Source organism: Poecilia reticulata, linkage group LG6 (genome assembly GCF_000633615.1).
Source record: "Poecilia reticulata strain Guanapo linkage group LG6, Guppy_female_1.0+MT, whole genome shotgun sequence".
Classification (NCBI taxonomy): Eukaryota; Metazoa; Chordata; class Actinopteri; order Cyprinodontiformes; family Poeciliidae; genus Poecilia; species Poecilia reticulata.
This window is the reverse complement of record NC_024336.1, coordinates 25,205,651-25,228,698: the sequence shown is the minus strand read 5'-3', so window position 1 is coordinate 25,228,698 and position 23,048 is coordinate 25,205,651. Positions and strand designations below refer to the sequence as shown.

The 23,048-nt window shown below is 36.5% G+C and overlaps 2 protein-coding genes across 2 annotated transcripts; one reads left to right on the top strand and one right to left on the bottom strand.

Annotated features, from left to right (window-relative positions):
- Positions 1 to 214: 214 nt before the first annotated feature.
- On the bottom strand, positions 215 to 16,986 carry arih1 (ariadne ubiquitin-conjugating enzyme E2 binding protein homolog 1 (Drosophila)). The gene is made up of 14 exons (XM_008412228.2): positions 16,531 to 16,986; positions 12,442 to 12,509; positions 11,639 to 11,786; positions 9,810 to 9,902; positions 7,798 to 7,853; positions 7,123 to 7,189; positions 6,400 to 6,506; positions 6,276 to 6,318; positions 6,102 to 6,173; positions 5,879 to 6,009; positions 5,500 to 5,557; positions 4,536 to 4,796; positions 4,251 to 4,363; positions 215 to 3,075 (listed from the first exon to the last, which is right to left on the bottom strand). The coding sequence occupies exons 1-14, from the start codon at positions 16,813 to 16,815 to the stop codon at positions 2,991 to 2,993; spliced, it is 1,587 nt and encodes a 528-aa protein (XP_008410450.1). The 5' UTR covers positions 16,816 to 16,986; the 3' UTR covers positions 215 to 2,990.
- A 1,476-nt stretch (positions 16,987 to 18,462) lies between these two features.
- hexa (hexosaminidase A (alpha polypeptide)) lies at positions 18,463 to 22,357 on the top strand. Its single transcript, XM_017305198.1, has 13 exons — positions 18,463 to 18,482; positions 18,573 to 18,638; positions 19,145 to 19,196; positions 19,276 to 19,386; positions 19,463 to 19,564; positions 19,746 to 19,878; positions 20,189 to 20,369; positions 20,520 to 20,606; positions 20,694 to 20,766; positions 21,266 to 21,440; positions 21,686 to 21,776; positions 21,882 to 21,989; positions 22,109 to 22,357. Exons 5-13 carry the CDS (start codon positions 19,469 to 19,471, stop codon positions 22,170 to 22,172), a joined length of 1,008 nt encoding a protein of 335 aa, XP_017160687.1. The 5' UTR covers positions 18,463 to 18,482; positions 18,573 to 18,638; positions 19,145 to 19,196; positions 19,276 to 19,386; positions 19,463 to 19,468; the 3' UTR covers positions 22,173 to 22,357.
- Positions 22,358 to 23,048: the final 691 nt, after the last annotated feature.

Sequence of the window (23,048 nt, the reverse complement as noted above, 5' to 3'; positions counted from 1 at the left end):
TTCCCATTACAAAAATCTAACTTCCCATTAGCTTTAACAATCTCCTAAAAAAGCAAAAAAAAAATCTGTTTGTGCAATGAATCTGAGTTTTACACTTAAGTTGAATTACTGAAATTAGCAAACCTATTGATAAAATTCAAATTTATTGATATGCAGCCAAAGGCTAGTGGATGCCAAACAAAATGTCCACAATCAACCACCCATGCAAGACGACTGTTTGCAACATTTTGCACTTTAATATTTTTTCTCCAAAAACAAACATCTAATTTCCCCTCACATTTTACACTATTAGGAAATAAAACACCTTTAATAGCATAAAGGAAAGGTATGTAGAAAAGTATTAAAAGTTTTTGGATGTCTCGGTTTAATGCAAGTAGCTGCTTCTGTTACTCCAAAACTTTAAATCTGAAATGGTCAAAAACTTCTAGCACACAGTGAAAACAGAGTGAGCCCTGGAGAGTGGGTTAGGATAACTATTACAGCTGGAGCTGAAGTTAATGCAAGACAACTTTGAGAAAAGCAATTTGTACCCATTCATCTTGTATCATCTTTGACAAAAACAACTTCTGGATGCTCAATAACAAAAGAAACAATCTGAATGTAAACTCGGTGACAAAAAGAGTCAACTTTGATCATTTAGACCAAAACTCAAGATTAAAGTTTCCAAATTGATTCCACACCTATTCGGAAGACAAAGAGCTGCAAAGGTCTGTGGTGTAGAGAAAAGTGCGATGGGTTAGAGGTGCACCAATCAACTGAACAATTCTCTTCAGATCCCTCATCAACAAGTTCATTTTTCCATTCATTAAATGAATCAAAACTAAGAAGTGCGACCATTTCATTTTCTGCCTCTAAAAGCATCAAACAACAAAATGGATTGATACATTTTTAGTTAAACAAAAATTAGAACAGTTGTGATCCATAAATATGGTTAATCTTATATTTCATTTTCAGTTGGATTCAAAACTATTACCTCTATCACAGAACCAGCAGTACATTTTTGTTCATTTTCTGTTGAAGTGCTTATGGGAAAAAAAAAAAAAAAGTCTACAGACCTCAAAAGCAAGAAATCGGTATCAGTCATTCAAAAGCCTCATCTGTGCATTTCTCCTGATATCTGGCTAATTACACTGCTTGACACCAGGCCTACTCTAATGACTCACACATCACTCCCATAAATCAGATTTCTCATGACATTTATTCAAATAAACAGTACAGTTTATAATTTGCTAGGATAAAATAATAACTTGAAACACATAAGAAGCATTTTGGGAGACAATTGCCCAAAGATCTGAAACTAGGGCGAAGGATGTATTTTAACGATGGCTGACACTTTGGTGTCATCTTTCCAACTTGCATCAGTGCCTGGAACGATCATGTCCCCTCCAGCCAATCTTGTGAAGACTGCCACATTGCAGAGACATGAACGAGCATCTACAAACAGAGAGCTTGACAATCAGGGCAGCTGCCACACAGAACGATGAAAAACCTGGAGGGGCACTGACATTTCACTGCTGAAACCTCAACCCATGAACAAAAACAGAAAAACAACAACAAAACAAAAAAAAAGCAAAAGAAAAACACTGACTTACGCAAATGTATACCAGCTTCACAAAACACCCCTGCAACCTTTAGAGATTTGCCCTTAAATTTGCATCTCTTCACAGAACACTGAAGTCCGTCTGTGTAGCTTGGTTTAAAGCAAGGTTCCGTCTTACTGCAAGGCAATAGATCTCTTCAAAGCGATTGGGCAACTACCGGCCTGTTGAGAAGTTACCTACAAGGGTGACGTAAATGCCTGGCAGAATTTGAGAGTGATCAAGCCCAGTTGAAACTAAAAAAAACTGTCAGTACATTCTACCCACCCCTCTCAGTCCCCAAGGTGCAAGCTGACTTAACAGGACTAACTCAAGCCACGCCAGGAACAAAGAAAAAAAAGGAAAAAAGAGTGAATGTCACTCAGTTTGGCTCTTGCAAATAATTATTAATGTCTCTAAAAAGAATTATGATAGCGCAGCAAAGATAAGCGCAGAGGGGCATGGGGCTGGTACGTTCCTACCTCTTACCAGTAAAATCTTTTCCACTTTTTTTTTTTTCCTTTTACCTTGACTGTACAGTCATTTATCTGATCACCTGAAAGGTTTCTTGGAGTTTCCTTTCAGACTAACCTGATGAGGAACTTTTGTCCAGTGATCTGAGCAGACTGATGACGACAGGATGAACGCCTTATTGCCAATGCTTCCAAACTCCCAGTTAATGGGAGGCGAAAACGGACTCAACCTAAATGGCAAAAGTACATCTTTTTCAAGATCGGTAAAGAATAAATATTTCAAAATTATGCAAACACGTGCCACTCTTGCTCTTTAACTTCCATGCATATGGACTATTTACAATTTGAAAAAATACAGACTTGCTGTTTTTTGTACTTTTTGTGTTTTTCTTTTTCTTCTATTTTCTTCCCCCCCTTGAAATGTCTTTGCCCCCTTTGCAATCAGCCCATCAATATTCAGCCATCCAAACAAGGATTTCACCAAATATTGCAGACATGGCCAGGACAATTAAAGCTGTGTTGAAAACATTTTTTTTTCACACTTATGGAAAAAAAACAACAAAAGTCAAAAATCAAAGCAGAAAAGATTCACAAAAAAAAAAAAAAAACAGAAGAAAAGATAGTTTAGAGGAGGGTTACAATACAGGCCAAAATGATGTATTTGTTTATTATGAATTTTTCTGCTTCCTGTAGACTCCACTCTGTCGCTAACAATACTGTAGTACACTTTCTCTGTATTACTCTACACTTTCTTTAAATATAATTTATTTTAAGATTTTTTTTTTTTGTTAAAGAAATCCAGGAAAAAGAAAAAAAAAAAGATGCAAAAGTGGTTGGTTGCCAGAGGAGAGGCGGCAGAAGGCCCGTGCTGCCCTGTTTAATTGCATCAGCGCTCTAGTTTGTCAAGATACTCAATAGTCCGTTGCATTGGGACGTGTCCTCAATCCTCGATGTACTCCCACAGGTCCTTCTCATAGCCTTCATGTACGTGCTGTAGCAGCACTCTTCGCCTGCTCTCACAGTATCTACAGACAAGGGAGAATTTGATAAAGTCCAGCATAGCAAATTTACAGGAAATGAGAGTTCCGGTCAGAGATGTACATCCACTCACGGGTACAAATGTCACAATAATTTTAGGCTTTTAATTGTTCATTTGGACAGTTGTTTTCCCTGCAATGACGACGATGTTTCAATAAATAACTTCCAACAAACATTTTAAAAATTATTGAAGCATAAAAGAGGAAAGCATGTTCAAATATATACATCCAATCTCATTTGGATAAATTTTACATGGCAAATTGCAGAGCAAACACAGCCAATCAACAAGGGATAAATCTGGCTTCAAATTTGCTTTTTCCCCGTGCATGGACCAAGTTATTAAGCATAATCCATAAGATTGTTAGCTTTTGGTCAGAGTCATTACAGAAGATCAATATTCAGCCGTTTGATGTGTGCTTGGGATTGTTACTCAAGTGCCAACTATATAGCTAACGATTTCAATTGAGGTAGAAGAATTTGGAGGTGGTCTCACCTTGATTACCCCAAACATACTTCCTATTATTGTGGCTACATAGCTCAGTCCTCGTCTTGTCTGACAATAAAACGTTTCTCTACCAGGAATACTTTTCCATGCAGGAAGTGGAAAACTTCAGTCAAGATTAAAGGTGTTGATTTTTCCCTGGTGTCTTGGCCGGAAGCCTCAGTCCATTCTGATGTTACTCTCTTCTCTCCAAACAGTTACTGGCATTTTAACAGCATCCAGTTTATGATCCTTGCTGGTTCCTGGAATAGTCATGAACTTTCCAAATACTTCCCTTCCGACTGAATGGATAGGTTGTGTCAGGTGGTTGGTACTTGGACAGACCAGTTGTTGGAACAGGACAATGATCCCAAACATACAACAAAACTGCTGGAAGGCTTGCATTATGGATTCTGAGTAGCATCAGTGAATCAACTGATTTAAATACAAATTCTGCTAAGAAAAACGGTTTAAAAAAATCCACAACGATGCCAGAAATATGTTGACAGTATATATAATTTTGACTGTGAGAATATCCACTATCTTTTGCAGCTAGTTCTTTTACAAATCACTTAATACACTTGATACCTAATACTATTTACTCCATATAATAAAGGTTCAAATGTGTAATTAAAAGACAAAGAGTATGTAAACTTCCTACTGGAACACTACTTCACTTACCTGTACTTATCTTGGACTTTCTGCTTGATGTCCTGCAAGGAATCCTGGGAAATATCCCGCTCTAAGTATCCGGAGAGCACCTCAGTGGCATTTTCCAGATCTGCCTGGTTGTTCTGGGGAACAGAAGTAAAGGATGTCATCCTCAGTAATATTTTTTAAAAATGTATATCTAGTTCATACCAATAAAGAAAGATTTGGCTCTTGTGTGCTTTGGATTTGTGTGACTTTGCACTTTGGTGGTTGGCAGGCAGCTTTAGCAATAAGCAACACTTTCAGCCATCTTACCTCAAAAATAATGGACTGGTTGTTCTTCTTGAGGTAGAAGGCAAAGACGTAAGTGAACATGAGTGTGGAGCGGCACTGGCAGAGCACATCTACAGCCTTCTTCAGGAACTGCACTTCAATCCAAGACATGTTGTGCTGCTGCATCTCCTCCATCTTCTGCTTAACCTGAGCATAGAGCTTGTGCTCAAAGCGCAGACTCTGCATGTGGTTCATGTAGCGGTTGCAGTAGAACAGGTACCTCTGCAAGGCTGCCCTGGAGCGCTGCACACACAGTAAGGCGAACCGGCTTAAACTCAAACACACCCAAATGCTGGATACTGAAAAGTCTGGATTTACCCAACTGTACAGTTTTAACATTTCAAATTTCCTGAACTCTGTTACTTTTGCTGAATTTCTGACATATCAATACAAAACATTATTGCAGTAAAAATGGAACCTACAAAAATCTGAGGTAAACAAGCAAAACAGAAAAAAAGAAAGGAAAAAAAAACTAGAAAGAAAGAAAAAACGTGGAAGGAACAAAGTGGGGGAGGGAGAGAGGGAAAGAAGGAGGCAAAAAAGCCAGATTGACCATTTTTAGATTGTAGGACAGGAAACAAAATCTGGAAAATGCAAATGTTTTTCCATACTTATCCTGAACTGAGAAGAACTTAAATGTCATTATTTCCCATACTGCAAACAAACTCTGAAAACTGTAAAAGACAAAAACTGTGTGTTGTACCAGCAGCATGAATGTCAACCTTGGAATCTCTGCAGGTGTTTCATAAGATAAATTTTGTTACAAACTATAAAATCCGAATTGTACTTGTTTACCATAAATGTCTGTGAAAATTAAACAATGCAGGAGTAAAACAAAGAATAATTCTGCAATAAAACATGAATTACATTGATGCATTTATGTTTTAAACCTTTCTAAGTTACCATATGTTTCACAATTTTTGAGGGCAAATGTCGATTTAATTACCTCTTGAGCATCTCTGGCTGCCTTGGCATCGTCTTCATTATAGCGGTTGCAGTTGTACCTGTAAGGTCAAAGCGGTCAGTGGTGTTTACAGTGTTTCAGACAGATGAAGGTTTGAACTCTAAGGTGAGTGTGTGAGAGAAGCCAGAATATTTTAGATTCTGTACTCTTTGTACTGAGACTGCCAAATGTGTCTAATGAACGACACGCCGTTACAAAAACTGATGACCAAATATGTACCAGTTGTGGTTTCACATCTCGACACATTTAAATGTATTCATTTTCTACCGTCTTACTGGGAGTCACATTTAGTTTATTTGCTTGAAAGCAACATTTTCTGCATAAAAAGTAACATGAAAAAAAATAAGCCTTTAATTCTCACCAGGCAGAGCCATGAGGTTCCCATGGACCCAGGCAGACCCAACAGAACTCTGCTTTGCAGTTCTGGTTGCGACAGACCATGTGGTTGCATCCGCCGTCCTTCTCAATGGTCACGTGGCATTTTGGACACTCCTGTGGAGTTAAGGTGAACATTGTGTTCTGTTAGACTGAAGAACAGAAAAATCTAATTTTATTCTTATCAGGGAGTCTGATGAATTTCAAACCTTGGTATTTGCTGCAATCCAGTTGGAAGTCTCGCTGTCGTCATCACATTTCTTAATCCATTTTCTCAGCCACTAAAAAAAAAAAAAAGGAAAAAGAAAAAATTGAAAAAGGAATAATATTGCTTCCCATAACTGCCAGAATCCTATATATTTCCGTGTTTCCATTCAGCTTACCTTACACTTCACCGGATCATGCCAGTTCTCTCCACAGTTGAAACTGTAATAACAGCACGCAAATCAACTCAACCTCCAATAGCATGCAGTAAACCTGCGTTCTGTGAGAGTTTGCTGATCTTACCAGAACTGACGGCCGCACTTGCATCTCACCGGCTTGGCATCTGGATACTGGACTTTGACAACGTGATGGCAGTCCGGTGCAGGGCACCACTTTAACAGTCGATTGCACTTTAACGAGTAATAAGAAACATGTTTTTTTTTTCATTTTTTCAGTTGCAGATGCACAAATTGTTAATTACATTCTAACTTTTCTCACAGCACTCTACAGAGGATAGACATTTGCTTAGGTATGTAGAGCTCTGCGTAAACGCAGCCGTGCAGTTAAGATTTACAAGTTTATTTATTGTAGAGAAAAACAAAACATGTATACAGAATGTAAATGCTGAAGAATTTACATAGATGTTACCTATTGCAATCATGTGATTGCAATAGGTAACATTTTCCCCAGTCAAGTTTAGGTCTTGACACATGTGTTTGTGCTCATAAGGTGAGAAGGGTTAAATAATTCTACATTTACTTTTAAGCCAACCAAACCCTTAAATATATGTGTGGGCTCACTACTTGTTATTACTTGTTGACCTACATTCTCCTTAAGCAGTGTGCAGCAGAACTGTTTTTACTGTGTGCTAAACTGACATTCATGCAGCTCTATAGACGTGTCATAATTGAAGATCTAGTCGTTTCAGGTTTCTTCTTCTCAGATTCAGAGGTTTTTAACCTGAAAGTCGAACTGCAAAGCTCAGCATAAACATTTTTCAATTTCCTGTCAAGCAACAAAGCTTACCTCTACAAAACTATTCGTGATTAAATGCTGGTACTTCAATTTTACTTTTGAATCTGTTATGAGGCGCCTGTGGAAACATTAAAAATCAATTAGAAAAAAATAAGTTAAATACACACACACACACACACACACACATATATATATAAATTTGCAAGCAGACATTTTTGTACTTGCTTTCTAAGACCACAACTCATAAGTTATACAGAAAATATAATGTCTGTTTTCCCCTCTTGCAGAAATGGTTGCAGTTGATTAATAATTTTAAATTTAAAGTGACACAAAAAAGATCTGGACGCTTGACAGCATTAAAAGACCTGGAGATCCACCAAAGACAACTCATGAATCACTGAAAGACTCAAGATGAGGGGAAAAAATATTTTTCAGAAAAAATCATTTTAGAGTTCACAGCAGGCAAAACACAGATGATAACACACTTCAATGATCCTCACTAAAAAACAAGTTGGATTAAAATACATTGAAGAATATAATATTTGATATGTATAATAATTATGTAAAAACTACCTTGCTGATTTTAAAATTGGGATGAATCAGTAACTGTACATTGAGCATCACAAAACTGTTTTTAGTGAAAGACTTTATCAGCGTCATCTTCTGCCAAATATGATGATCATTACAGACCCAAAATAAAACAAATACATGCACAAACATACTTACATGACTGTGTTGTCATCAACCAAAATGTCACAACTATGAGCAGGACAAGAAATCGTCTGAGAAGAAAGCATAAAAGGTAAATCATGAGTTGGTTATTGAAAAAAAAAAAAAAAAAGAAAGGTCATTTCAGACATCGAGAGCGACACCAAATGTAACAACTAAAGATGTGCCGATCAGGTTTTTTCCTGCCGATACCGATCACATAATTATTATTATTATTTTTATATCATAAACACTACTGGTTACATTATGTGGAAAAAGGAACCATGAATTCACCTTAATTTAGACAAAAACTTGTTTTTAATAACTTTTTCCAAGAAGAAAACTAAGCAAAACAGGCATTGTGCAAATTGTACTGCTATCAGTAATACTATCTTTAACAGACTGATAACATATGAAGGCTCTGGAGAGGCTAAATAATGCAAAGAACCAAAATAAAACCTCTCAACATTGCCAAAAAAATTCAATTATAAAACTTAACTTTCAAAGGCTCCATTACAATAAACAATCCAGAGTTACTGAATGAAAACTTCCTGATAGCATGGCGGCTAGCTGATTACTGTTAGTTCTGATTGGCTGTTTCTGACTGAGCGGAGTAATTATGCAGAGCAGGGAGGAGATCGATTATTTTTTCAGAGATTATGTGTCTCATGTTAGGACAGCGAAAGTTTTAATACGTTTGTAAAATTTATTTTTTTAGGTTAGATGCTGCAGCTTTAAACAGAGGTTCGGTGTGAGAGTCACTACCAGGAGGAGCAGAAGCGGCGCTCAGTCTGTGAAATATTACTACCTGTTGTGCGTAGCGGTTCAACAGCGAGAGCAGAACCAGCGTTTTACACCGCAGCTCTAAGACTTAAATAATTTTGCGGGTTATTTGTTTAGCTTTCTGACCGTCATGCTAATCCGGGTGAGTGTTTGTAGCTGTGCGCTGCTTTACCTGCTATCTGATCCTCTATATGTCTTTTTTACTGCAGTGAGCCTCGATGTAGCCAAACTCCGTCAAGTATGCCATTGTTTTTATGTCGTATTAGCTTCGTTGTGTTGATGCATTTTGACGTGCTTCAATTTTCCGCCGCAACACGCAAACGTCCCCATTCACTCAGTGTGATATAGTTCCACATCGCTTAGGATTTGTTGCTGCGCGTTTGCACATTGTGAAGGAAAGAGGAGACCAGCTGCACAGGCAGGCTGCGAAATGAGATGCAGGTGATCGGTATCGGCAACAAGAGCCAATGATCGCCGATCATGCACTTTTTCACGAAAATCGGCCGATTATGATCGGTGACTGATCGATCGGCACACCTCTAGTAACAACTAATGCTAATTTTACTGTTTTAGCTAGCTCTTAGTTCAGTTAACAACCGTCTTCATAATGATAATAATTATTTTTTTATATAATTTGGCTTCCTGACACAATATTAGATGTGCATGGTCAGTCTAAGACAAAGAAGCAATAAAACAATATTCCAAAAGCAATAAAACAATGATAAGCTTTTATTAAAATGTTTATATATGATGCACCAATAAATCTGTCTGACATAAGAACTGGACAATTTTCTATTGGTTGGCTTTAACAGGTGATCGGTGGATCAAACACAGAAAAAAAAAATCTATTAAATGCAGAACATCTTAGAAGTTCCTCCACTTTTGTTCCATAAACAAATCACATACTTCAATAGACATATTCAAATAAAAAAAAACAAACAAACAAACAAAAAAAACCCCATCAGAAACGGGTTAGTTGTTCCATTAAATAGGGAAAATCTTATCAGTCCTTTATTTTCTGTTTGGTTCAGAACTGTTGCCTTCATCCAAGAGCCTGTGCTACATTTTTTTTCTCTTTTATGCTTTCTAGTCCTTAGAAACAAAAAGCAAAACTGATGAAAATCGGAATCATTGCATCAGGTATAATAAAAATGTAGAAATTATTTAGTAAAAAAACAAATGATGAAATTGTTACTGTGAAGAAAAGCCTTATTAGTGAATCTCCACAAATGAATCTTGAAATGTACCTGTCCCATTCCTTCCTCTATGATTTTGGTAGTCAAATAATCTCCCCAGCACTGCATGCAGAACTTGTGTCCACACTCCAGACCGGTAAAATACTGAAACAAACATCATACAACAGTTTAAACATACAACCCTCGTCATCAATATTAACTTTTCAAATAACAGACAGACTTGAAAATAATGTGTATTCATGACTAATACTACAATGCTCAATGCAAATTTTTTTTCCAGAATATTTTTTTCCTTAGTAAAACATAATCTTAATGTATTTTTACCTTGCTAAATGAAAGTACAAAGGAAGGAATATTTGAATATCTTCAAGTGAGGGTGTTGCCCTTCAGTGTTGAGTAATTTTACTCTTTTTAAGAAATAGTACAAAGTTCAGCTAGCACCAATTTGGACAATTTGTTCTTATTCATAACATACCATTAAAAATTACACAAACACTGTAAGGAAGATTTAAATGCATTCCACTGAAGAAATAAACATACATAAAAACTGGAGTAAAACAGTTTTATTCCATACATAGAGCTCCAACAAGTCAGTGTATGGGAGGAGAGAACACATTAACTCACTGTCTGCTACTGTTTGAGTCAGTCAGCACTTATTGCAGTTTATTTCAGAAGACCAGCCCTTTTCAAAGACTAAGCACATTTTTGACCTGTTGCCAAAGAAAGTTTCAGGAATCTTCCTTGAATCTTTTTTTTCTTCTAATTTTAAACGAGAGCACGTTGCCACACTGACACATTTAATGCAGGGATGATTAGCATCAATTTAAAAAATCTAAAAATCTCAACAAGAAAATGTTCTTGGTTACAGTTAAATAAATTCTTGCTTTACTGCCATCCAATCTGATGAAACTGATTAGGATTACATTACTGTGATTTTCAGCCCTCCTCTTTATATGAGAAACTTCAAATAAGCTTGCCAATTAAACAGAATGTTTCTTTGTGCTCTTCATAGAGTAGCAGTAGAAGTTTGTCGAGCTGATTTAGCAGGTTAATTGGAGAAGAAAGCTGCTTGGGAAGAGACAGCCAATTGGTTGCTTTACAGATGGACTGCTTGTAGCTCCAAAATTCTAATTTTTAAAAACTGTATCAGCTTAAGGTTGAAACTGACAGTCCTTTAGCTAACACAGGAGACAACCAGGCATGTCAATGACATAGATGGTTGGTTTAATTTGTCTCTATGTGCTAAATACCAAGAAGTATGCCATTCAGGACGCTACAGAGAAAAGACAACATGTTTGATGGTACAAAAATAAATCACTGCAGTCCTTTGATACTCCCCAACACCATCATATCTTATTTTCTTTGGACAATTGAAAAATGAAACAATGTAATGCCATCTACAATCATGGTCTGCTAAACAGCTTAAAAACTTGAAAACCTCATATTAGTAGAAAGTACCTTTTAGAATCTACAGATGCTTTCAAATCTGGAACAATTAGCAACCTAAGAACCCAAAGAAAAAAAACAGTAATCATAAAATAAAATGGTTGATTGATAACCTTTAACTTTATGTTTTAAAATTTTTTGGCATCCAATTCCACATTTCTGTTTTGTAATTTCAAGAGTTGCTTTCAAGCTTTTCTGAAAATCAATTTCTGGATGGGATTTACATATTTTTTTCTTCTTGGCTATGCTACTTCTCTCTGTAATATCGAGATGTTGTTACATTATGAAAGAAAAATTTGCCTTAATTCTCTTAAAAAAAAAATAAAATAAATAAAAAAACTAAGGTTAGGGAAGCAATTTTTAAAATACGATATTTAACATAATAATAAGATCCAGCTTGCCCGACATAATGCTGATCTAAACATGTAACTCACCGAGTTGGGGAAGTTTAGGTAGCAGATCTGACAAGGCATGTCTTGTGCCGATGATCTAGTGTTGATTGGAGGACGGATCCGAGGCTTCTTGCTGGGGTTGATGACATGACACTCAGAGAAAAGCTTGTCGAGGTTTCCATCAAAGTATCTGCAATATTTGCGCAAACAAAAGGTAGAATTAAGAAGCATGTAAACATTCAAGATCCAAAAAGAGCTGGCCTGGCTACTGCAATCCTATGCAATTCTGCTCGATTCTCATGTCCCTCCAGTGTTCTGTCTGGGATTTCTCCCGCTGAGCTTGATTTCTCTGGTTGAATTCCAACCAGGCTAATCAGCAAACAGAAGGAGGATTTGTGAGCAATAATATTGATTTTCTGCACTGTTTTAGGCTGACTGTAGTTTGGCTATAGCAGCAGAAGTGAATGAATTAACATTAACAGCCATCTTCTTCGACTTGTCACTTCTCTCTTCACAGTGAGTGATGGTTGTTAACAGCACATGCAATTTCCGGTAAGTTTCAGACTATCAAACTGACACATTAGATACATGACGATCAAACGTCAGCGATTGGGTAGATCTTAAAATTTCAAAAAAGCCCACGCAAGCAATTGTTTTTCAACAGCTGAGGGTCCAGACCTCATGTACAAAGCAAATAGCATAGAGCAAGGGATTGGCCTTTACCAGGCTGAGGAAGTGCCTCTGTTATAATAATTTTTTCTGGCTAAGTACCAATTAATAGTAGTACTAATGGTACCAATTAAAATTACATCACCAAATGGTTAACATAATCCAGATATTCTTACCTTTCCATAAGCTTTTCTTTATCCCAGTTGAAGTGGCTGAGGAGAATGCGTGTTATTGTTGCAGGGTTCTAGAAGGGAAAAATGGTGAGAAATTTAAATTAAAATTTACATTTAAATTTAGCTATTCAAGGAGGTTATCATACAAATAAATTTTGCCAAAGCAAGGTTAAAATGAGAAGCTATAGAAGAAAAACATTTGCAGTGATGTAATTTCACAATATCAAAGATTAATATTTCTAAAACTGCTTCATCATATTCCCCGTTTAATACAATCATAGGTTAACAACTAACTCCCCCCCAAAATATGCTTACACGTTTTACAATGGGTCCACTTTTATAAGGGGACCCATTGATTTTCATCAAAGTTTGATTTATTTCTATTCAAACTGCAGTTGTTTTGTCAAACATAGAGAGCAGTTTGTAGGCAAAAATATGCATAGAGAAGCAGCAATGCAACTTAAAATAAGTCCAAAGGTTGTTTCTTCGACTTTTTAATGTCATCATTTTGCTCAGGAGGGAGCAAGGATCATTATTTTGCCCAGGTTTGTGTCTTGTGTAAATCCAGAGAGTTATCCTGAGTCTACTGTCTTTATAGTACCAGGTAGGGACAATGGCAACTTTGTTGCAGGTTGAATTCTGTTCATTCAGTAAGCACTCAGTGGCTCTCACATTTCTCTGCCTTTCGAATAACAGCTTCTGAAAACCAAACAAAAAGTCCTTTCTGACACAACAGACTAGGATTAATGATCAAGGAAGCATCATGTGAAACCAGCGGGCCATCTAAAACAAAGATAGTCTCATCTCCTCATGAATCAACTACAAACTTCATGTGATCAAAACATCGCCAAAACAGAAAAAGTATTTCATGAAGCCCAACATCTGTGGGAAAAACTATTACACTGACTTAAACTGTAAAATGAGTCAGCTCAATTAACCTTTTACTGTTCTTTCCTGTTTCCATGTTTTACAATCAGTAAAATTCACAGTTTAAGAACATTAGTGTATCCACAAATGTATAAAATTAATAAAATGGCTAACTATATGCGTTTTTTTTATTAACATTTATCTAATTTATCTTAGTGTTTGGGAGAGATAAAACAATTACAAGACCGCCTCCGTAATGGACAACTGTTTTATTTGTAATGAATCCTGTGCTACTTTTCAACATGATCACATTCAACCATTTGGGTATGGGGTTGACTTTATGCATTATCATGGAGAGAATACTTTGACTTTTTAAACCAACATTAACATGTAAGCTTAGTAAACTGTCTGAACTGTCTTTACTCACCAAAAAAGTGCACTGATTTGGCTAAAACATCAGGCATAATGACAACTACTAAGGTTATGTTCACACTGCAGCCTGAAGTGACCCAAATAAGATTCTTTTGCTCTTATGCAACCTGTATCTGATATTTCCATGACAGTCCGAACAACACAGGTCGGATTTTTACATATGCCACATTAGCTACTTGCATATGTGGTAATAAATCTGATATGTATCTAATCTTTTCAAATGTGGCCTGCGTCTGTGCGGCCAGGTCGGATTCCTGTACGTAATTGATTCTCGATAAACGTCACTACTATGCATCCTAATACAGGCAAGCGGAGAGAAAAACAACAACCACAGCAGACGATAATGAGCATCAAGTTGTTGTGTTTACTTCTGCAAACACTGAGAACGCTCACTGTGTGTGATGTTTCTGCGTCCTCTACTGTGCATGCGGGACACTTTTAGGTTTGCTGTTTACTTTAGGAAATTACATACAGTCATATATTTGGAAATATGAACTACCATGCAAAAACAAAACAAAACAAAGCAAAAAAAACAAACCTGAAAAAATCAGGTTTCACTAAAAATTGGAATTGAACACCGAGGCCTGCAGTGTGAACATAGCCTTAAAAAGCCTGAAGATGAAAGTTTAATTTAAAAAAAGTAAAACAACTCATTTGAAAAATTTCTTGCATGCATTTAGAACAGTCTCAATTTGACTGCATTAAAAGTTTTTCCGTATTTTGAAATAGGTTTGTGACTGGCAAGTTACACACTTAGTAAACAAAGAACAAGGAAAAATTGTGTAAAAATAAAACTTAGCTGGAAAGATTGGGCAATATCAACTTTAAGTACTAGACATACCTTTGATACTGAAAATCCAAAAGACTTTTGAAAATGACATATATATGAAGATACATATTTATTTAATTATGTAGAGTAATAGTCACAAAAACACTAGGCTACCACTTATAATTTAAGTGTACATTGTTTTTGAAAAACTTTGTATTCCACCCGATATCCACCAGGTGCTAAAACTTGACTTTTATGAGAGCTTATGACCGTTGATTAAACCAGCATCATTGAGCAAACTCCTGCTGGGAAATATTGTTTATTTGAGTCGCATTGCCACATTTGCTTACAACACCCTATAAAGAATATTATTGGAAATTGATGTAAAATCTGTCATTTTCAGAGATGGCTCTAAAGTCTCTTAGTGTCTCATGGTGTCTATGAAATGACCCATTGATGGTAGAACATATTCCACTGTGGATGGCACCATTTCCTACCCCAAAAGGTTACATAAGAAAACAACCAAAACTGCAAGAATATAGGATAGCAAAGTTATTAAATTACCAGTATCCTAATGTGAATTAACAGGAAACAGATCTAACCAGCACAAAGTCAGAATTAAATTATCAAGTGCAACACAAACAACAACAGGTTCAATCACTGACTTTATCCTGGTTTGATTTTGTATTAAATAACCACAAAAACATCAAATTAGGTTTTTCCAAGTACAAGACATCTGAACCCAAATTAACTGGAGCATATTCAAAAAATCCTTTGTTCAAAATACTTTGAACAAAGTATTTAAGAATGAGATTCAACAATCTCTCAAACAAAAGTTAAGACTCAACAATCTTCTTAACTATTAACTTTACTATCAACTAAACCATTTATGTAATGGGTGGTCCCTGAAGAGCCTTGCAGGATTTTAAATGTAACTCTTAAAATCTATCTATCCGAGATGTTTTTGCATTTCTTTCCATTAGCTTTTTTATTGTGTAATTCAAAGCAATTACACTGACACACGAAGAACTTCAAACAATGTCAAGACTTCAAACTACCTACAAAACTAAATTAGGTATACTTGTATATTATTACTATTCAAAAACACAGAACCACAGTCAGTTTTTAAAATTGGAACATGTTCAAAGCAACCGTTTTGTATGGGAAGAATTGACATATTTTCGACTTTCAAGCGTCTTCGAGGTCATATTTCTGAATGATGGTTCATGCTATATCACAGAAAACTAAGTGCTAACTTAATAGGACCTTTTTTTTATTCTATGTCTACGAGAGAGGAAATGGAGGCCTCAGTTGGCTCTGTGCTACATCGTACATCTGTGACAAGCTATTGCGAATGGAATCAGTTGTTAACTCAAAAAGCTTATTAAAATTCAGTTCTTAAACAGTATTTCATCACATCGAAGTTCGGACAAAATGCTTGGTTGCTATTCTGTAACTAACATAGCTTGTCATTTGCTACATTACACAATGTCCAACTAGCCTTTGGACAAACGTCAAAATACGTTAACGGTAGTTTAGTTGCACTATATTTTTAGAAGTCAAACTTGAATTGATTAGTTAACTTTCAACCGTTCTGTCGTCAAAAGTCACACCTAACGTACACCAAGTCAACAACCAAAGACGTTGGGCTTTTTCAGAATAGTGCTGCTAGCATAGCTGAAGAAGATGGCTAAGTAGCAAGAAAGCTAACATTAGCTTAGCAAAGGTAGCTGCCAACTTCTCAATGGGGATTAGACTACTTCCTGTAACAAAACTTCTGTTTAAAGGTATATATTTAGTGACATTTCAACATATCCACATTCATTCTAAATACACACTAGTAACAAAAACTTACCATCGTTAAAAACGAATTTCAACACGTGTTAGTCTTGTGAAACTGTCACCTTTCAGTAAGTTAACTACTCCTACAAGGCTAGCCGATAAGCTAACGTCCGTGGCCTGTAAACGCTTGATAAAATCCTGGACCCCGGTCTTTCCTGACGATGGTATACCAAAATACCTACCTGTATGACCTCGTTGACCTCCCTGATACACTCCACCATATGCTGGAGGATCTGCTCGGCAGTCAAAACCTCGAAACGATAGTCCTCCTCCTCTTCTTCACCAGGACCGTGACCACCTACACCAGTCTCGCCACCCTCGTCTCGCTCCCCGCCGGCCACCACAGGATCGACCAACTCCACCTCACCGATATCCAGGGTGTCGTCCTCGGGCTCCACTTCGCCGCTGTCCTCGCTACATTCGTCTTCGTCGTCGTATTCATAGTTATAGCCCTCGTCTGAGTCCATTCCTAGGGTGTTTACCGGTTTACGACGAGCACACCTTGAGGTCGAAAGCGCCAGATGTAGATTGCGGAACAATACGAAAACCAAAATTATCCGAGCCTGTTTTTCAGCTGCAGCGAAAATAACAACAAAACGTCGCCGCTGCTAAGCCAACAAAGAGAGGCAGCGTCACCAACTGACGACGGCCTTACGTCAGACAAACTAGAAAATAAAATGTGAAAAGAAATGTAATGTCTTTCTTTATCTATATCAAACCTGGGTTAGCCAAACAGTATAATAAATAATAAAAAAAACTGTTCCAAATGTTGGCAATATCTCACTCGCACACTTAATGTTAAAAAATTCTACACTCACGATTGTGTCCCAATAAAATTTTAATAGTAACATTTCAGTAAACCACCCATATGTGTAATAGGTTTGACTTTTACTTTTGTTTCTATGCGCAAGGTTCAATAAATAAACTGATATATAAATAACTAAGGCATTGTGCAGAATAGACTTAATCTTCTCTTATAAATCCTTCTAACATATTATTGCTATTACTTGGCCAAAAATAAATATTTTATTTATTTATTTATTTGTGTATTTGTTAAATGACCTTCTTAGTTGTGAATAGGCCAATAGTATAATAAAACTCCTGAACTTTTAAGGCTTTGTGTGTTGATGGCCCCCATTTAGACACCCCTTTGAAAATGTTGGCAAGGCACCCCTGGTAGTAGTAGTACCGCTATTATCATGTATATTAGTAGGCATAGTGGTAAGCTGCCTGTTGTTTACCTCACCTGACTACATGCTCCTATGCACCTGACTAACTCAGTTGAGCAGAAGGTGAAAAGTCGAATATGAAAGTCATGTGCTCAGTAAATCCTGGACACTGCACTCTGATCAAATATATTTTCCTACTTCTGATCATAATTCATCTCGACTTAAACACAGCAGAGAGTGTGTGGCCACTGCCACAAATAGTTATCCTCTCTTCAGAGAGATACCAACTGAAGCCCCAATCTTTCAGTTTTGGATATAGAAGATACTTGGATACAAAGCACAGCTGTTCTGTTCTGGACGCAGCATTCAAGAGATATTTTTCCATTTTATTTCCAGGATACACTTATGGTGAGTGTACTTAAGAAAATACACATTTTTCACTTAATTTGCATTTTGAAGCCAACTTAATCACTTTTAGTGTAGCTACACAATTATTACTTTTAAATGTTAAAACAACTCACTGCCAGTAAATAATTCTTATGTGTTTTATCATGAACCTAAGAGAAGACATTCTGGTGATCACATATTTAAAACTTATTTACAGCTGTGAATTGCTTAGTAGTTTTGTTATGAATGTTTTGTTTGTCGCGGTGCCTTTTAAAGTAGATGAATGGGTTTTGTAGAAACAGCAGCTCAGCTGTAGGCCAGCCAAAGCCTGTTACCACAAACACATTCGATGACAATGGGCCATGCCTATACAGCTTTACCCTTGTGTTGTCTAACAGTACAATACTTCGGTTGGAACATTTGTACATTGTAGTAAAATGTCATTAATCTATATTTGCACTCATTTTTCACAGGGAACGATACGCTACAACTCAGTGAGAATGAGGTATTCACTCTCACTATTAGTCTTGACCGTCATGACTGTGAAGGTTACCCAAACCAAGATTCTTCAGAGAGATGTAAGAATAAACATACATAATGAGGTATTAAATTTACAAAATCCAAATGGTAAAAGCTATCACTGAGAATTTTTCCCATTTGTGTTTTAGACAAATTGAATGTCTTTGCTGGGCAAGCATCTCTGAATGCAGAAACTGTGTGGGGTTCTCTAAGAGGTAATTACTATCACTGTATTTTTAAAGAATTAGAACGCCCCTTATTAAAATGGACATAGTGGCAGTTGACTAATGTTGTCAATAACTATAATCTTACACTCTAAAAACTTAGTGAAAAACAACAAAATTTCAGTTATTTTGCTTAGCAAGTCCAGGATCAGAGACTGGATAGGTTATGGGTTTCAACTAGAGTATTGTTCCAAGTAAAAAACAAACGGATTAAAGTGACAAATTAGAGCTAATAAAGACTTTTTTAAAACTAAACCCTGACTTGTTTATTGCTGAACAAGTCGTATAGCATCAAAAGTAACCTATCTTTTTCAGCCCTAGCTTAATATGACTATGTAAGTGACTACATGATCTCTGTATTGGCATTCAAAACAAATTTAACCAACAAACCTAATATTCAGGCTAAAGAAATAACTCAGTACTTTTTAAGAATGTGAATGTCCATCTTATATGACTATTTAAATAAGAGTTTTTAATGTGTGTTTTTTCTGATCAAGCACAGGTCTAGAAACCTTCAGTCAGTTGGTGTATCAAGATGATTTTGGCTCAGTAAGTCAAAATTTCTCTAATACTAAAGCTCAAGTTTATAAACGATATCCATCATTATGCAATTTCTTTTGTGTTTCAGTATTATATTAACAAGACTGAGATTGAGGACTACCCACAATTTAACTACAGAGGAATTTTATTGGACACTTCACGCCACTACTTACCAGTGCAGGCCATTTTAAAAACTCTGGTAACAATCATGCATCATCTTAGCCCGTATTTCTGTTCAATTGATCATACATGGCCTTTTTGTTTTTCGTTTCTAGGATGCAATGGCCTACAGTAAGTTTAATGTATTTCATTGGCACCTTGTTGATGATCCATCATTCCCTTACCAAAGCCACAAATTCCCAGACCTTTCCAATAAGGTACGTGATTTGGAACAGCTGTTGTATTTAAAGACAATGTATTTTAAGAAACAAAAAAGCATTAAACCACACTCAATTATGGATTTCCATAGTGAATATTTATGGCCCCCTGCTTCTTTAAGTCATGAGTGCTGGGAAGTTGCCTCCTCCCTAAAACCAAAAACTTCTGGCTCTGATACAGGGGGCTTTCCATCCAGTGACTCACATCTACACACAGTCAGATGTGAGAAGGGTGATCTCATATGCCAGGATGCGAGGAATAAGAGTCCTTCCGGAGTTTGATTCGCCAGGCCACACAAAATCTTGGGGAAAAGGTAAAATTTCAAAGCAAAATAAACAATGTTTAAAACAAACAAGCAGTGAACCAGTCCTCCAGATCTCATTCGCAAATGTTGTGGTGGTATGTTTTTGTAGCACAAAGCTTTGATAAGTATTGTCTGTTCACACTGATGGTCTCGGTTTTTAAGATAAACCTTAAACCACACAAAATACTCTAAAAGTGCTAAAAAAAAAACAAGTCAATATTTAGTATGTGCATTGGTTTGCTCCACCAGCCATTTAATGTGATAACTATTTATTTTATGTATATATGTATATGTATTTACTAAAGGATTTATGTCTCAGGTCAGTCTGAGTTGTTGACTCCCTGCTACAGAGGGGGCACTCCTTCAGGGACTTTTGGACCTGTTAATCCAACACTACCCTCCACATATCAGTTCATGGCGTCACTTCTGAAGGAAGTGGCCTCTGTGTTTCCTGACCCCTATATCCACTTAGGAGGAGATGAGGTCGACTTTTCTTGCTGGTAAGTTTGAAAATTAAAAGTAAGTCAATGCGAAGAAGAGAAACACAAACCTAATATTCAACCGAAGTAGTTTTCAACTGTCAAAAAGTTGCAAGTCATCACTGAGCGTAACAACATGAAAGTAAATACTTCCCACTGCTTTTTTTGTAGGAGATCAAATCCCTACATTCGTGCATTCATGCACAAGATGGGTTTTGGATTGGACTTTTCTAAACTGGAAGCATTCTACATTGAAAAGTAAGGCAGTAGAGGAGAGATTTTGGGTTGAAGCCTACATGCAAATCAAATTTATAAAAAGATTAATATGTCCACTTTTATTAACAGAATTGTGAACATCACATCAGTACTCAGGAAGACATCTATTGTGTGGCAGGATGTTTTTGACTACCATGAACGAGTAAGGATGCGCCAACAGATATATGTACTGTTTATTGAAAATGACACGTCTGTGTCACAGAATGTCTTTAGAAGTTCATAATTTATAATCCAAAATTAGCTAAAAAAAAAAATCCATCCATTATCTATACCTATTTATCCTTGCAGGAATGGGGGGGCTGGAGCTTATCTTTAGCATTTATTGGGCGAGTTACTGGAAGGCCCTAATTTTATATGACATTCATCCACAGTGTATGTAGAGTTTTGAAAAGTTGAAACCCCCTTTGACTGAAGTGATACCAAAATGTTGTGGTTGTTTGATTGAATTATAAATGTGATCATATTACAGTGGTCAAAATAAAAGTAAAGAATTCAATTTCTCAATGACTGTCATACAAACAACAGTGGCTATTATTTTTCAGGTAAAAGATGAAAGACACCATACAAGTGTGGATGATGTGGAAGGCAATGTACCACTTAAACTGTGTGCATATATAATGTTGAGTTGTTTTGTGTTGCAGCGCAAGTTTTTGTCAGTGGTGGAGGTATGGAAACAGGGCTGTTACCTTTGTGAAGTACGCAGGGTTGTTAAAGCTGGACTCAGGGTGATTCTGGCCTCTCCGTGGTATCTGGACCAGCCTGGACCCACACACAACTGGGCCCGCTACTATAATGTGTGGCCACTAGCCTTCAAGGGTCAGTGAAAAACCCCCCAAAAAACAGGTGTGCTGTGAATTGTTCAGGTTGTGAAAATAGTTCTCAATTTCAGACAACCAATTTCTTCACTGACGTTCGATTGATTGTCAAACCACCAGGTGGCAGCAAACCCCAAATTTTATAGAACAAAAAATTGACTTTTGTGAACATTCTGTTTTCATTTGTCATTATTTATTCAGTCTCAAGAGTAAGAATCTTTTGTTTTCATTTTTTTTTCTGAACAGGTACTGAGAAGCAGAAGAGCTTAGTGATCGGGGGAGAAGTCTGTCTGTGGGGGGAATATATCGATGCTACCAACCTATCCCCACGTCTCTGGTGTGTAAGATCCAAACATCTCTTCAAAGATAAAATAATATTGAAAAATGTGCTTGCTTGACAAGAATATCTTTAATTCTTGTCTTTAATAATCAAAATGAACAGGCCAAGAGCAAGTGCTGCAGCTGAGAGACTGTGGAGCAATGAGAGGCAAACCTCCTGTGTGGAAAGAGCATTTCCACGACTACAGGAGTTTCGATGCAAGCTCCTGAGGTACTTTAGCACGTCCGCCTTTATACCACTTACTGTTGGCCCCTTCAGCAAGACACTACCATGTTTTTTATAATGTCTGCCTGTTACATTCTGTTGTTTCTGCTTCACTTCCTGTTTAGACGTGGAATCCAAGCTGAACCTCTTTATGTGGGCCACTGCAAACATGAGTATCAAAGTGTTTAACGGATGATTCCGCATTCAACCTTTTTAGTCATTTGTAAAAAGAGAAGAAAATAAAAAGAAAGAGATGAAAGAAAATACAAGGAAAATGCAATACTTGACACATTATTTTTTGGGTACCCAATTTTACATAAAAAATGTAAAGGTATTTTTTAGCTTTTTTGAAATTTACTAATGTTATTTCTTGAACTACAATAAAAATACATAGTGTGCAGATCATATAAGCTTTTTGTCCCTATTATGTTCTTTCTAATTAAATTTAATTTCCTCTTCAATTCTATGAAAAATAATGGGATGTCAATTTCCTAGAGAACCTTTTAGCTTATACAAAATGCATCAGTTTTTAAAGTATAAAAGAATTAAGGTTAAAAAAAGAGAGAAATACCAAGTATATTAAATAAGAATTACTATTAGACCACTAGAATGGAATATTTTAAAGAGTGCAAAACTGAGGTGAAGCAATTGAAGTCATAAATAAGATTGAGAGACAGACTTGTGGAATGATACAAACAGAAGTACATGAGGGATCTGGAGAACCTGTGTGATTAAAGAAAAATATAAGTACTTTAATCAATTCCAGAATGCACAGACAGCAAACCTACACTTTAACAGCTGTGTCATGTGAACTTGCCTTCTTAGGCAGTTGAAGTTTTAAGTATTTGGAATGAAACCCTGGTTTAAAATAGCTTCATTAACATAGTTGTGAAGGTAATGAAATGGTTTCTGATACCTCCCAGTTGTAGTGCAATAAAAAAAAAGATTAAGAGGGTGGGATCTAAAAGCAAACCTTGTAAATTGCCATGGGGTTACTCATAATATTTGGATGAAGCTGAGTCAATAAACCCATATAATTTTTGACAAAGAGGAACAACAACACAA

What these genes read in the sequence shown, in the direction of transcription:
- arih1 (XM_008412228.2), bottom strand. Translation starts at nt 16,815, where the DNA reads ATGGACTCAGACGAGGGCTATAACTATGAATACGACGACGAAGACGAA. An exon ending in TAGAGGAAGGAATGGGACAG is followed by an intron (nt 7,854 to 9,809) that starts GTACATTTCAAG and finishes CTTTCTTCTCAG; the next exon opens with ACGATTTCTTGTCCTGCTCA. An exon ending in ATGATCCGGTGAAGTGTAAG is followed by an intron (nt 6,174 to 6,275) that starts GTAAGCTGAATG and finishes TTTTTTTTTTAG; the next exon opens with TGGCTGAGAAAATGGATTAA.
- hexa (XM_017305198.1), top strand. Translation starts at nt 19,469, where the DNA reads ATGGCCTACAGTAAGTTTAATGTATTTCATTGGCACCTTGTTGATGAT. An exon ending in GTGGCCACTAGCCTTCAAGG is followed by an intron (nt 21,441 to 21,685) that starts GTCAGTGAAAAA and finishes TTTTCTGAACAG; the next exon opens with GTACTGAGAAGCAGAAGAGC. An exon ending in TTTCGATGCAAGCTCCTGAG is followed by an intron (nt 21,990 to 22,108) that starts GTACTTTAGCAC and finishes CTTCCTGTTTAG; the next exon opens with ACGTGGAATCCAAGCTGAAC.